The 14864-nt window shown below is 63.6% G+C and overlaps 2 protein-coding genes across 2 annotated transcripts; both read left to right on the top strand.

Moving 5' to 3' along the window:
- Window positions 1-1217: 1217 nt before the first annotated feature.
- On the top strand, window positions 1218-6064 carry CTDSP1 (CTD small phosphatase 1). The gene is made up of 7 exons (XM_058027715.1): window positions 1218-1287; window positions 2534-2676; window positions 2833-2934; window positions 3170-3226; window positions 3683-3775; window positions 4046-4231; window positions 4340-6064. The coding sequence occupies exons 1-7, from the start codon at window positions 1221-1223 to the stop codon at window positions 4466-4468; spliced, it is 777 nt and encodes a 258-aa protein (XP_057883698.1). The 5' UTR covers window positions 1218-1220; the 3' UTR covers window positions 4469-6064.
- Window positions 6065-6836: 772 nt separating this feature from the next.
- Window positions 6837-14606, top strand: VIL1 (villin 1). Its single transcript, XM_058027892.1, has 20 exons — window positions 6837-6889; window positions 9038-9139; window positions 9346-9420; window positions 9539-9735; window positions 9988-10096; window positions 10330-10440; window positions 10539-10741; window positions 11231-11309; window positions 11429-11527; window positions 11624-11777; window positions 11887-11987; window positions 12120-12257; window positions 12413-12571; window positions 12651-12830; window positions 12946-13091; window positions 13187-13331; window positions 13609-13797; window positions 13957-14025; window positions 14203-14340; window positions 14432-14606. The coding sequence occupies exons 2-20, from the start codon at window positions 9065-9067 to the stop codon at window positions 14543-14545; spliced, it is 2481 nt and encodes an 826-aa protein (XP_057883875.1). The 5' UTR covers window positions 6837-6889; window positions 9038-9064; the 3' UTR covers window positions 14546-14606.
- Window positions 14607-14864: the final 258 nt, after the last annotated feature.

The following is a 14864-nucleotide window of genomic DNA, read 5'->3' as shown; positions in this document are numbered from 1 at the left end:
TCCGCCAGCCCCGCGGCTCCGCGACTCCCTGCGAGGGCACCTCCCGGTCCCGGAGCCCATTCCCCAGTGCGGTTCCTGTGGGGCCGTGTCACGTCCCTGCTGGGCCAGAAAAGGCGATCTCACCTCCTGAAGCTCCCAAACCGCAGGCGGGAGAGGTGGAAAGGTTTCAAACGAACTCAGAAGGGAGATTTCCAACCTGCTGCGCTGTCGAGGCAGCGCTGGCAGAGCGCGCAGCATCTCCTGCCGCCGCGGTGGCGGGGTGGGGACCGGACGGGCCCCTCCAGGGCCGGGCGCTGCCCGGGCGGGGTTTGGGGGGCACGGCGGTGAGAGGCTGCCCCACAGAGCCCCCTAGGGCTGGGGGATGCTGCCCTTGGGGGACTTGGGGGGCGGATTTCCTCTGAGGATTTGTGCCATCCACAAGCTCCTGTCAAGAGGCGCTTTTTAGAAAGCGCCTGGAAGCAGCCCGCCGAAGGTAGGAGGGAAGGAGGTGTAAGGGAAAATATATGTATTGATAATAGAGATTTATTAATTGCCCAAATAATTGGGGGGTTGCAGGAGAAAGAGCGATGTTAAAACGCGGCGGTTGTTGGTGCAGCCCGCAGCACCTGCTGTCCCGCACGGCTGGCCGGGCAGGCAGTGCGGGATGTGCCCTCGGGGCAATGGGGACCTCTCTCTGCTCCAGGGGACATCCCGCATGGCGGGACGGGCACACACACCGGGGGCAGCTGCAGAGGGATCCCCGCGCTGCCAGCAGGGTGCGGGGTGACGGCAGCACCGATCCCCCGCTCCAAGCTCCCTCAGCCGGAGCGTGGGACAGCCCGGCGGCGTGTCGGGGACTCCTGCACCATGGAGCAAGGGGGTGTCCCTCCCAGCCAGACCACAGAGCACTCCCCGTCTGGGTCCCAATCGCGGCTCGGCGGGGACCCCCACTCCAGCCAGGCGGCGCGGGTGCCGGGAGGAGCGAGGAGGAGGAGGAGGGAGAAGGAGGAGGGCCCCCCCGCCGTCGTTGCCCTTTTAAGGGGTTCCTTGAAACCGCGCCCGGGATCCATGTTTGCAGCCCCAGCCCGGGCGGAGGAAACTCCATGTTGTAACAAAGTTTCCTCCGCGGCGCCGCTCCCGCGCCCGCCGCCCCGCGCCGCCGCCGGCCCCCGCCCCGCCTCCCCCCCCCGGGGGCCGCGCCGGGGGGGGCCGCCCCCTCCCACCCCCCCTCCCCGGCGCCCATGGAGCACCAGTCCATCATCGCCCAGGTCAGCAGGGAGGAGGGGAGCGCCCCGCTTCAGGAGAAAGGTAACGCCGAGGGGGAGACGGCTCCCCCGCACCCCCTTCCTGCGCCGCACAGGGGGAGCTCCCCGGGGGGCTGCGGGCCTGCGGGGGCTGCTCCCGGAGGGTGCGATGAGCTGCGCGCCGCCTCAGCCCGCCCCCCTGCATCCCGCCGCCAGGGCTGGAGATGCGCCGGGGCTGCAGCTCGGAGCGAGCGGGGCTGTGTGCGCCCGCCCGGGCGCGGGGGGCCGAGCTCCGGCCGCCTCGGAGCCCGGCGGGGCCCTGGGAGGCTCGGGGCGTTGCTCGGATTATCTGCGCTGCTTCCTCCGGAGCCGGCGAGAGGTGCGCGCAGCGCCGGCGGGGAAACTGAGGCAGGAAGGGCGCCGGGCGCCCTGCTGCATACCGGCGTCCCGTTCCCCGCGTCCCCTCCACCCCGCCAGGGGGGTCTGACGGGGGCCGCTGCTCGTCTCCCTGGCCTGGGAAGCTGCCAGGGTCGGGAGGAGCAAACGTGGGAACGGGCCCCGTCCCCAGTGGGAGCTCCTGCCCCACGGGCTCCCCACTGCGGGCTCGGGGCCCCGGCCCGCCGGAAGGGGGGCACAGCCAGGGCGGGGTGCAGCCCCGGGCCGGGCTGCCGCAGGACCCGGCCCCGGCACCGGTGGGGCCGCTGGAGCCGTCGCGCTGCCCCGGGGGCACGGGGTGGGCAGGAGCAGCCCCTCTGCCTCAGTTTCCCCGCGCTCCGCCAATGGGAACTGCGGGAACGGCGCCCAGGGGCGGGCGCTTCGTCCTGATTGGCCTCTCGCCTCCGGTGCACTCGAGTTGGCCAATAAGACGAGGGAGTTGCTGGAGGCGGGGAAAAGAACGGGCATAAGCCCCGCCCCCTCGGAGAGACCCCGCCCCCAGGACCCCCCTCCCTCCCGAGTGGGGCCGTGTCCCCCGGGAGGGACAGCGGGGACCGGCCCCGAGCCCACGGCTGCCCCCGGGCCCAGCCCCGCGCCCTCCTGAAGGGTCTCCGGCCACGCAGGGGGGCCCACGGGGGTCGCTCGTGGAGTGGGATGTGCCGGGTGAGGGGCTGCGGGCGGTCAGCAAGCACTCCTGTCAGCGGCGCTGCCCTGGCACCGTCGCTTGGCAGGGCAGGAAGGCGCGGCGGATGGGTGTCGGGGTCTGATGAGGGCACGGGGGCTCTTGGGCAGCACCCACACATGGCTCACCTGGCCCCCGGTGCTGTGTTAGGAGTGCCCCGGGTACCCCTCACCCCCCTTGTGCCCTCCCGCAGGTACCCAAACCCCTGCCAAGAAGCCTCGGAGCCGCAGCATTCTCCAGTCCCTCTTCTGCTGCCTGTGCCGCGATGAGGGCGAGCCCTGCACCGGCACCACCGGCGCGCCGCTCCTCGTGGAGGAGAACGGGGCACTGCCCAAGGTAACCCCCAAACCCAGCCCGGAACCGGCGGGGCCTGGCTGCCGTCCCTGCGCCTCCCCGGCGGTGTGGGCAGGGCTGGGGGTGAACAGTGGCTCCTCCCAGTGCCCCCTCTGGCCGTGCTGTGGATACCGTGCTGACTGTGTCCCCCTGCTGCAGGCTGCTGTCAAGCACCTGCTGCCCGAGATCAAGCCGCAGGACGCCAGCAAGCTCTGCGTGGTCATCGACCTGGATGAGACCCTGGTGCACAGCTCCTTCAAGGTGGGGGACACCCTGGCCCACCCCACACCTCTCCCCACATGCTCCCCCAGCTGCTCTGCCCCCTTTTCCCCTAGAGTGATGCCCAGCACCCAGCACAGCCTGGATGGCTCAGTTGGGGTGTCCCTGTGAGGGGGCTGTGGGGCTGGCAGGGGGGCACAGTGAGCATAGAGCAGGCAGCATTTGGGCAGGGGGTGTCTGGCATGCCCTGTGCTCATCCTGGTGTGCCCTTCCCCAGCCAGTGAACAACGCCGACTTCATCATTCCCGTGGAAATCGATGGCATCATGCACCAGGTAACAGCGGGATGGGTGCCTGGTGGGAGGGGGGCATCATTCCAACTCCCCCAGGAGCGGGAGCCATCCCAGGGCAATGGGAGGTATCAGGGTGCCAGCTTTGCAGGGGCAGAGGTGGGTGCTCCTCTCCTTGCAGGGCAGGGAGGTGAGGGGTGCCCTGGCATGGTGCCTCCTGCAGTGGCCAGCCCCGGTTTCAAGTAATCCAGGATAGGCTGTGGTCTGGGCAGTCAGCCTGTTCTCGGTTACTTGGCTCTGGAGCCGGCCAAACTCTTCACCCTGGACACTCCCGTGGGGCTCGTGCATCCCCAGCCCCCATGGGCAGCTCCCGTGAGCTGTGGCCAGGGAGCTGCTGGCTGTGGGGTCACAGGTGTCCCCTGGACATGGAGGCTCTGGGTGAGCCATGGCCGGTGCCAGCAGCACGCTGCCCTCTGTCTGTCTGTCTGTCCGTGCCCACAGGTGTACGTGCTCAAGCGGCCGCACGTGGACGAGTTCCTGCAGCGCATGGGCGAGCTCTTTGAGTGCGTGCTCTTCACTGCCAGCCTGGCCAAGGTGGGTGCCCCGCCCTGCCCTGGCATCGCCCACCCCTTCCCAGACACCCCTCCAGGGGCACAGCTCCCTTCCCTGCCCACCTGCAGGCATCACTGGCCTCTTGTCCCCTGGGTACCCACAGGCAGCACCAGCACTGGGCGGCCTCTATACCTGTCCCTCCGAGGCACTGGCTAGGGAAACTGAGGCACAGTGAGAGCTGGGTGCCATTGTCACTGTGCAGTGGGCAGGGTGGTGTGGTGTGCCATAGTGATCCCCCTCCCGTGCCTGTAGTATGCAGACCCCGTGGCTGACCTGCTGGATAAATGGGGGGCTTTCCGGGCACGGCTTTTCCGGGAATCCTGTGTTTTCCATCGCGGCAACTACGTGAAGGACCTGAGCCGCCTGGGCCGCGACCTGCGCCGCATCATCATCGTGGACAACTCGCCCGCATCCTACATCTTCCACCCGGACAATGCCGTACGTACCCGCCGGGCACGGCTGGGCGGCCTGGGCAGCTCGTGTGTGCTGGGAGACCCTCTCCCAGCGTTGTCCCCCGTGCCACTCTGTCCCCTGTGCCGCCTGCAGGTGCCCGTGGCCTCCTGGTTCGATAACATGGCAGACACGGAGCTGCTGGACCTGCTGCCCTTCTTCGAGAGGCTCAGCAAGGTGGAGGACGTGTACGCAGTGCTCAAGAAGCAGCGGACTAACAGCTAATGGCCCCCCCACGCTCCGGGTGCTGCCAAGGGCGCCCCGGGGGAGCCAGGTGCCTTGTTCTGGGGGAGGGAGGGTCCCGGTGCCCCCCATCATCCTCCCCAGCCCCGGCGGGTGCGGTGCCCTCCGTGCCTGCCGCTGGTGGGAGATGTGGGTGCCTCCCTTCTCAGAGGAGGGGGGCCGTGGGTGACCCACTGCCTTGCTGTGCTGAGGACCTATTGGGGGGTCCCATCCTCCCCCACTGTCCAGCTCCTGCCCCTTTCGCCCCCAGCCTGTGTCCCCCTCCACGAAACGGTTCTCAGGTCCTTTTCCCCTCTGTCCCCCGGCTGGGGAGGGGGGTGGGGTCAGCAGCTGCTGCTTTCCACTGCCTTTGGGAGGACTGGATCCCTCCATCCCGACTCTGCCTGCTGGGAGGCTGGCAGCCCTTGGCCCCTGTCTGCCGAGGCTACAGGACAGTAACACCTTGTCACCCTCCGAAAACGCAGGGAGTCTTGCTGCCCTTGGTGCAGAGGGCTGCCACCAAACCCTTAACTGTGCCCTGGGTGCAGCTGATCACCTCGAGGGGGGCATGTCCTTGCCTCTCCTCATGCCTGCTGCCCCCCCCTGGGGGTTGTGTTCTGCAGGGGCAGCCCAGCCTCAGGGCTGAGCCCCTGGGCACAAATGCCTCCCGTGTGCCTTGAGACACTGTGTCTCTGTTCCCCCTTAGCCCTGCAAGGGGTGTGCCTGGGGGGGCTCTTTACTCGCCCCCTCCAACTTCGGTTTCTTCTCATTTTGGGGGGGAGGTGGCCTCCCCCCTCTCCAGTTACACTGTGTCACTGGGAGCCACTCTGGTCACCCACAGAAGGGTCCCCTCCCGTGGCAGGGGCACAGCCCCCACTCCGTATCCATCTGCAGCTTCACCAAAGGCTGCTAGTCCAGAGAGAGAGACCTCCATACCAGCCTTAACGTGCCCCTCCCAGCCTTGCCCCAGCCCCAGTGCCCAGCTGGGAGGGGTGGGGGACGCTGCAGCCCCCCATAGCCTGGGGTTGCCCTGACCCCCGTGGAGTTGGACTTGTGCCAGGGTGTCCCCCGGCTTTGAGGGTCTGGGGGCTCTCAGGGAGGGTTTTCCTGGGGAGGCTGAGCTCAGCCAGGCCTTTTTTAATGTCACAATATGGACAATGCCTCATATCTTTTTAGAGGGAAAAGCAATGGTTTCCCAAAAAATCATGGGTGCCTTTTTACCGCAGTGCCAGTGCAGGGAGCGGGGCAGTGTTTGGGGGGTGGGTGTGATGGGTTTTAGCTTTCTGGTGCTGTTCACTGCCCTGCTCCCGCTGCTGGGGGTGAGTAGGGGCCCCCAGCCACAGCCACAGTCCCTGCCCTGTGGTGCAGCACAGCTCCCTGGATCCCTGCCAGCCCCGGGCTCATCCTGCCCCGCCAGCAGGGTTGGACTCAGCACTTTACGTTAGACAAGTCAAAGGGCGCCAGCACAGCCGCTGCCCAGCGAGTGCCTGTGGGTGTACAGCCCTGCCCTGGGCATCCTTGGGAGGCCTGGGGGATGCAGAGCAGCGTGGGGGACTGGGGAGGGCTGGGGTACCAGATCCAAGTGCCTTCATGTGATTAAAGCTGTCAAAACATCTTGGAAAGAGTAGTCGTGAGTGTGTGCATGTGTGGGCACGGTGCATATCATGCGTGTGTCACTGGTGGCTGTGCTCAGTGTGGGGACACGGAGCCCCTGGGATCCCCTGAGCCCCTGGGACGGGGATGTGCTGCAGATCAGTGCTGGGGAAGCACCCTTGGGCTGCAGGGTTGAGGTGCCACCCCTTGCCTGGTGCCAAGGGGACACCCTCACACTGGAGGACAGCGCCCCCCAGGCTGCCCTGGCACCTCCATCCAAACTCCTTCCATGTCCTCCTGGGAAAAGGCCCCTGGTGTCACACTGATGGCTATCCTATCCTGCTCCTTAACAAGGAGGGGTAAATTTACCAATTTACCACGTGGGCTGTGCCCTCCTCCCAGCTTTGAGACCTCAAATGAGTTTGCTCCAAGGAAGGTGTCAGGCCTTCCCCATACAGACTGGGGGGACTCTGGGGGACAACCTGTGACCCCCTCCCACCATCCCGGGCACTCTGCTGCCAACATGCAGCCTCTGGTTCCTGCGGGGAATCTCTTAGCTGCCCCCTCCCCCGTGCCCTCATTGGCCCTATGCCTCCCCTCATTAATGAAATCTCTGTCCTCCCTGATGGCTGCTCTAATTACTGAGTTCATTAGTTGCCCAGCCAGGGGCCCCAGAGAGGGGGTGAGCCCTCTGGGGCCAGCGAGGGGTCCCCTACCCCTGTGCCACACTGACAGACTGCCCTGGGACGTGGCCACCGAGCAGAGGGTGACAGCGGCCACCCGGGTGTCCCACCCCACCCCAAACAGCCCCACTGGGGGTTCTGCACCCAGGTAAGGCTTCCACGGGCACTCTCGAGTGGGGTGCAGGAGGTGGGAGCTGCGTGGCGGGGTTCGGAGGGTTTGGGGGCCAAGGAGTGGAGGGCAGAGCAGAGCCCACCCCTGTGCACCAGGACACCCCCTGTTGGGGACGGTCAGGCAGGGTGCGGGGCTCGCTGCAACCCAGCCCAGCCCAGGGCTGCAGGATGCCCGCAGCGCTTGGGGCCAGGGCTGCTGGCCCAGCAGGGCAGCCAGGGTAAAGCTGCAGCAATCCCACGGGGCTGGGGGAGGTAGAGAGCAGGGCACGAGGCCCGGGGACTCGCCTGCTGATGGCACCTGCCCCTCCCACCTTTATGGACACCGCGGTCATTCCCTAAAACCACCATCGGGCCTGGGAGCCGCCTCAGTCCCTTCTTCTCTCTGCCAACATCAAGGGCATCATCAGATGCCAACCCTCGGGACTGGGGTCTGGGGGCACAGGACAGGGCTTAGCCGTGCCACCGCTTCATGTCCTGTTCTGTCCCCCCAGGCTCCAGTCCCGTGTCCCATCTCCCTCCCTTGGGGCTGTGGAGACTCCCAGGGCAGGGAGGCACAGCCAGGAGTGACCTGGGATCTGGGTTCCAGCTAGGGTGGGAAGCAGCCTGGGCACAGTGCCATGGTCAGGGTGGGGATGTGCCAGTTACGGGGTGGGACTGAGATGCCCCGGGTGCTGCATTGCTGTCACTTTATGGAACCTTTCTGGGGGAGGAGGTACCAAAAAAACCATTTCTGTGGCCTTAGTGCTCCACGTCTGTGAGGGATTGGGGATTTTAGGGTCTGGGGAATGAGGACTGTGGCCATCCCCATGGCATCAAGGCACCTCTGTTTGTGCTGATGCCCACACGTCCTGGTCCAGCCCATTGCTATCACTTTATGGATCTTCTTGGTGGAGTGCATTGAAAAACATTCAGCATGGACTCAGTACCAGGGGCCAAGGGAGGGGGAGGAGGCCTGGGGAGGGCAGAGGAACCACCCTGGGCAGGGTGCAACAGCATCTGGGGGGGAAACACCCCATGAGTAACGGGGCTCTTAGGTGCCACAAAGTCTTGGAGGGCTGTGGGGACCTTGACTCTGGGCTGTCTCTGCCCTTATATGGTGAGCAGAGGCAGGGACGTGAGGGAACAAAGGTCTCCTGGGTGCTGGCACCTGAGCACTCCGCCTAGGTACGCTCACCTGTGCACCCAGCTCTGCAGGGAAGGTGAGCAGTGGGGTAGGGAGAGGGGACAGAGGGTGGCCATGGGGTGCACAACACATGCCATGGCTCCTGGCAGCAGGTTAGCCTGGGGACCCACCTGAGCCCCATCTCGGGGCTGTGCTGTGGGCGATGCTTCCCCTGGGTCTGAGGTATGGGATGTGGGTGCTCGTGGGGCAGCGCGGTGGGGCCAGGAGGGGTTTTGCAGGGCTGGGAAGCAGAGACCTCCCATCTGGGCAATGCCAGCACTCCCTGCCAGCCTCCATCTGGGGAGCACAGGGTGGCTTTGCCTGACCCAGCCCCTCTGCTGGCTTGGGGGGAGCACTGTCAGGCTGGCAGAGATGGCTGGGACAGCCTCGGCAGCACCGGCACCCAGCAGCCCTGGGGAGCAGGATGTGCCCTCCCTGGGGGGCATGGATGGGCTGGGGGTTTGGAGCAGGGGGTCTGAAGCAGGCCCTGTGAGTGTGTGTGTTGTGTGTGTAAGCAGTGGCCATGTCATGCTGTTCCACTTCACGCCAAACCGTGCCAGGACAAGGCTGAGCAGGGCCAGTTCCTGCTGGTGCTGGGGAGGACAGGCCACCGTGCAGCAGTGTCACCCAGCTGTGGGTGCCCTGCACCGCCCTGTCCCCTGCTTGGAGACAGGGCAGGGCACTGGGGCGCTTATGGAACCTGCACCTTCCCAGCCTGGACCCTGGTATGGGCCCATTGGCGGCAGTGCCAGCCGAGCTGAGGGGATGGCACCCCACCTGTGTGCCACATTCCTGATACCTCAGTGCTGGGGGTCCCCTCACCCTGTGCAGCTCCGTACAGGGGGGTTTACAGCCGGGCTCTCTGCAGAGCAGGCAGGGAAGCAGATGGCACAGCAGGTTGGCCATGTCCCAGCTCTTATTGACACTGTCTGCCATTAACGAGGGTGTTGCCAACGCTGGCAGGTCCCCGTGCCGGTGGTACCTGTCACCATGGTGGAGCTCAGCGCCAAAGTCTCCAGGACACTGAACAAGACCACGCCGGGCATCCAGATATGGCGGATAGAGGTGGGAACGGGGGCACACCGCTGGGGCTGCCTTGGGGGGTCTCTGTGAGGGAAGACCCTCCCTTTGTGTCCCCAGGATCTGGGTTTGGGGGTCTCAGTGCAGCACCCAGGGTTAAGCCCTGCAGCTCCTGGTGCTGGGGGCAGTGGGTGGTGGGGCTGGGCTGGGGGGGTTCCCCCACAGGGCTGATGTGTCCCTTCCTTCTGCAGAACATGGAGATGGTGCCAGTGCCCACCAAAAGCTACGGCAACTTCTACGAGGGGGATTGCTACGTGCTGCTGTCGGTAGGGCAGTCAGGGGTGGCACAGGGGACTGGCTCTGCCCTGAGGGGCCGGGTGCAAGGAGGGATGTGTGGGGCCTGGGGACACGGGGGCTCTTCTAGCGGGGACCGGTGTCCTGCAGACACGCAAGTCTGGGAGCAACTTCAGCTACGACATCCACTACTGGCTGGGCAAGGAGTCGAGCCAGGACGAGCAGGGAGCGGCGGCCATCTACACCACGCAGATGGACGATCACCTGGGCTCCGTGGCCGTGCAGCACCGCGAGGCCCAGGGACACGAGAGCGACACCTTCCGCGCCTACTTCAAGCAGGGACTCATGTATGTCAGCCACCCCTGGGCACCTGTTCCACGGGGGGGGACACTGGGGAGGGGTCCCCGTTGGGTGGGGATGGGGACAGCTCTGTCTCAGTGAGGTGGGGGAGGAAGAAGGAGGATCTGGAGCTGGGCTCCATCTATCCATTACCACGTGTGTGTGTACCCCGAACACCTCCCTGTGCACAGAGGTGGAGGGACACCCCAGTGGTGTGAGGAGGGGCACCCAGGGCTGACACCATGTCTGTCCCTTCCCAGCTATAAGAAGGGTGGGGTGGCCTCAGGCATGAAGCATGTGGAGACCAACACCTACAACGTCCAGCGACTGCTGCATGTGAAGGGCAAGAAGAACGTGGTGGCAGGAGAGGTGAGTCATGGCATGTGTGGAGTCTGGATCAGGATCAGCCCAGAGCACCCCTAGACACCCCTAGATACAGCTGCCTCCGAGCAGGGCGCACAGTGGGTGTGGGATGATGCTGCCTTGCCTTGCAACTGCTCCCCAGAAATCCTCTCAGTATTCCTGAGAGGAGCTGCAGAGCCACGGGGATCCAGGCATTCTGCTGCTTGCCACCCACCCTTCTCAATCCCATGCTGCTGCAGGTGGAGATGAGCTGGAAAAGCTTCAACAGAGGAGACGTCTTCCTGCTGGACCTGGGCCAGCTCATCGTCCAGTGGAACGGCCCTGAGAGCAACCGAAACGAGAGGCTGAGGGTACGGCCAGGGGGTCCCAAGGTCCCCTCCCGCAGGAGGGGGGGGTCACCAGCCACCCCCTCCCTCATCTGGGCTTATCCCTTCTCCCCTGGCTGCAGGCCATGACCCTGGCCAAGGATATCCGGGACCGGGAACGTGGGGGCCGTGCCAAGGTGGGCGTAGTGGATGGTGAGGATGAGGATGCCTCACCGGGACTCATGAAGGTCCTTAAGCATGTGCTGGGTGAGAAGAGGGACATCCAGCCCGCCATCCCTGATAACAAAGTGGACGAGAAGCTCAAATCCTCCCTCAAGCTCTACCAGTGAGTTTTTGGGGGTGGGTTATGCACAGGGCATTTTCCCTGGTGTCAGAGGGGGGCAGCAGCCATCTCTGCTATGTCCCACAACTCCCAGCCCCATGGACACACACCAAGAAGGGTCAAAGCTACAGCAGAGGTGGGGATAAGTTCTTTGGGTGCCATTGGAGCTAGAGGAATCCCAGCTGCCAAGAGGATTGGTATCTGATAGAGATGATCATGCAAGCATCACCTTTGGGTGTTGTGGCAATGCACCTCAGTGGCCCATAGCATGTGGCACCCCTCTGTCCCTGCCTGTGGCCATGAGTGAGCTGCCTGGCAGGGCATGCTACAAACCAGTTTGCCACCATGGCACAGCCAGAGATCCCCTGGGCACCACCTGTGTCATGATCTGGCTGGGGAGGGAACATCCCCACAAACCCTACCACCCTGTAATGGGGATGGGGTTTTCCAACCCACTTTCTAAGCCTTTTTCATCTCTTTTTCTCCTATCAGTGTCTCCAACACCAGTGGAAACCTGGTCATACAGGAGGTGGCAGTTCGACCCCTGACTCAAGACATGCTCCTGCACGAGGTCTGTCACCCATGGGATGCTTGGGGGTGCCCGGTTTCCTCGGCAGCTTTAATCCTTCAAAAGCTGAATTTGGTGGACTTGCCTAAAGTCCTAATTTCTATTGTTGCCTCTTCTTCAAGGACTGCTACATCCTTGATCAAGGAGGTATCAAGATCTTCGTCTGGAAGGGCAAAGATGCCAGCAAGGAGGAGAAGCAGCAGGCGATGAGCAGGGCGCTGGTGGGTGCTGGGTTAGGGGCTCTTTATGGGATAGCCTGACTGCTCCCTGGGGTGCCAGGCACTCCATGGCCACGCTCTGTGTTTGGATCCCCCCAGGGCTTCATCAAAGCCAAGAACTATCCAGACAGCACCAGCGTGGAAACAGAGAATGATGGGTCCGAGTCAACTGTCTTCAGGCAGCTCTTCCAAAAATGGACTGTCCCCAACCAGAGCAGTGGGTTAGGCAAGACCCACACCGTGGGCAAAGTGGGTGAGTGTCTTCTTCCAACGTGGAAGGACTTCTTGGATTGGGATGGGCTGGCTGTGGGGAGCTCCTGTGGCCTGAGGGGTTTGGCTCACCCCTCTGCCCTTCCCCACAGCCAAGGTGGAGCAGGTGAAATTTGACGCTACCACGCTGCACGCCAAGCCCCAGATGGCTGCCCAGCAGAAGATGGTGGATGATGGATCTGGAGAAGTAGAGGTAGGGTGACTGTGGAAGAATGTGGGACCCTCTCAGGTCCCCCCTTTGCTATACCAGGGGATGCTGTGAGGTCGGGTCTGCAGGGCAGGAGGATGCACCAGCTCTGACAGTAGTATACCCCTGTCTCACCAGGTCTGGCGTGTGGAGAACAATGAGCTGGTGCCTGTAGAGAAGAAGTGGCTGGGCCATTTCTATGGTGGGGACTGCTACTTGGTGCTCTACACCTATTATGTGGGGCCCAAGGTGAACCGCATCATCTACATCTGGCAGGTGAGGCCTCCAGGTCACTGCCCCGTGGGTGGGGGACAGGGTGTACCTCCCCAGACTGGGGGTGCTCTGTCCCTTGGGAGCAGCATGAGCATTGCCTCTTCTCAAGAGGGCGAGGGGGGCTGTGATGGGTGCTGAGCCCCCTCTGCCCTGCCCAGGGCCGCCAAGCCAGCGCAGATGAGCTGGCTGCCTCTGCCTACCAAGCCGTCGCCCTGGACCAGAAGTACAACAACGAGCCCGTGCAGATCCGCGTCACCATGGGCAAGGAGCCGGCCCACCTGATGGCCATCTTCAGGGGCAAGATGGTGGTGTACACGGTGAGCACGGGCATCTGGGGGCATGGGCCACCCACTGGGCTTGTGGCACCGGTGGTGACCTCCTGTCCCTGTCCCCCAGGGTGGCACGTCACGGGCGGGCAGCACAGAGCCCACACCCTCCACCCGCCTCTTCCAAGTGCACGGCACCAACGAGTACAACACCAAGGCCTTCGAGGTGCCTGTCCGTGCCTCCTCCCTCAACTCCAATGATGTCTTTGTGCTCAAAACCCCCAGCTGCTGCTACCTCTGGTATGGGAAGGTGGGTACTGCTGGGCACTGGCATGAGTGCCGCCACCTCCCAGACAACTGTCCCCAACTCCACTTCCTCCTCTTTGGCCTGGGCCAGTAATGGAGCAGCTGTGCTTGCTTGGCAGGGCTGCAGTGGCGATGAACGTGAGATGGCCAAGACTGTGGCTGACATAATCTCCAAGATGGAGAAGCCAGTGGTTGCAGAAGGACAGGAGCCACCTGAGTTCTGGCTGGCCCTGGGGGGCAAGTCCCAATATGCCAGTAACAAGAGGTACCTGTCCTGTCCCTACCCATGCCCAGGGGTAAGATGGGCCGCCATTCCCCAAGCAGGGTGAGCCTCATTCCCATGACATTGACCCCTCTCAGGCTGCAGGAGGAGAACCCCTCCGTGCCCCCTCGACTCTTTGAGTGCTCCAACAAGACAGGCACCTTCTTGGCCACAGAGATCATAGACTTCACCCAGGATGACCTGGAGGAGAGTGATGTTTACCTACTGGACACCTGGGACCAGGTGAGCTGGGGGAGCATGGAGCAGGGGACAGACCTTTGATCCCACAAGTTGATGTTCCTGCAGTTGGAGGACCTGCATCAGCCACAGTTGGTGGGATGGGAGGCTGGAAACCTGCCTATACGTGGTCCCACAATGCTTTTTCCAGCCTTCTTGTTCCAGGGAATGCTGAGGATGGACTCACAGAGTCCTTCTCCATGGACAGAGCTCATGTGCCTCCAACCGTGGTCCCAGAGGGCTCCGTCTCACCCCAGTGGTGGACCCAGTAACTTTCTTGCAGGTTTTCCTCTGGATTGGGAAAGATGCCAATGAGTCAGAGAAGGAGGCGGCAGCAGTGATGGCACAGGAGTACCTGCGGAGCCACCCCAGCGGGCGTGACCTTGACACCCCCATCATCGTGGTGAAGCAGGGCTATGAGCCCCCCACCTTCACTGGCTGGTTCCTGGCCTGGGACCCTCTCAACTGGGACGTGAGTCATGGCAGGGGGAGAGGTTTGAAAGACCAGGGAGTCCCTTTGCAGAAGGGAGCAGACGTGGGTCTGGCCCCAGGAGCATCTCCAGGGGGTGGGCAGGAGCTTGCCTGACCCCTGTGCATGCTGAGGGGCTGAGCACTTTTGTCTCCTTCCCAGGACAAGAAATCCTACGAGACACTGAGAGCTGAGCTGGGTGATGAGAGCAGCCTTGGGCAGCTCACCTCAGTAAGTGGCATAAGGAGAAAGGCAGCTGGGCTGGGTGGGACACAGAAAACCCTCCCATCCCCTGGGCCGGTGACAGGAGGGGCTGCAAGGACAGATCCTCAGTGAGCACACCTGGAGCCAGCCTGGTGCCTCCATCCCTGGGCCAGGCCCTGATGTGACTCTGCACCCCCCTCTCAGGTGATCACATCCAGGGAAGAGGTCTTCACTGCCACCACCACCCTTGTCCCCACCAAACTGGAGACCTTCCCCTTGGATGTGCTGGTGAACACCTCCGCTGATGACCTGCCCCGGGGTGTGGATCCCAGCAGGAAGGAGGTAAGATGAGGCCAGGGGGCTGCTGGAGGGGGAGACAGTGAAAGCCCCTCCCAGTTCCTCAGCTCAGCCTCCTCTCTTTCTCTGGCCCCAGGACCACCTCTCTGATGCGGACTTCCAGGCTGTTTTTGGCATGAGCCGCTCTGCCTTCAGCAGCCTGCCCTTGTGGAAACAACAGAAGCTCAAGAAGGACAATGGACTCTTCTAGGGCAGGAGCCTGGGCAAAGAAACAATCCCAGCTCTTTAGGAAATAAAATAAGTATGAAAAATAGGGCTGTGGTCTCTCCTCTCCATCCCCAAGGCCCAGCCCCAGGTGTGGGGGTTATTTGTTTCAGGGCTGGCACACAGACACAGGTTTTGACTGGGCACCACCAGCACAGGGGAGGATCCTCAACTCCTTTTCCCCGAGGCCCTCCTTTGTCCTGGCTGTGCTCAGAGGTGATGCACAGGCTGGGCATGCTCGAGGTGCCAGGACTCTCCCATCCGGGCACCTGCAGCTCCGGGCTAAAGGTCCAGTGTGCAGCTGG

This window comes from Melospiza georgiana, chromosome 7 (assembly GCF_028018845.1).
Source record: "Melospiza georgiana isolate bMelGeo1 chromosome 7, bMelGeo1.pri, whole genome shotgun sequence".
Taxonomy (NCBI): domain Eukaryota; kingdom Metazoa; phylum Chordata; class Aves; order Passeriformes; family Passerellidae; genus Melospiza; species Melospiza georgiana.
This window is presented reverse-complemented; position numbering and strand designations above follow the sequence as displayed.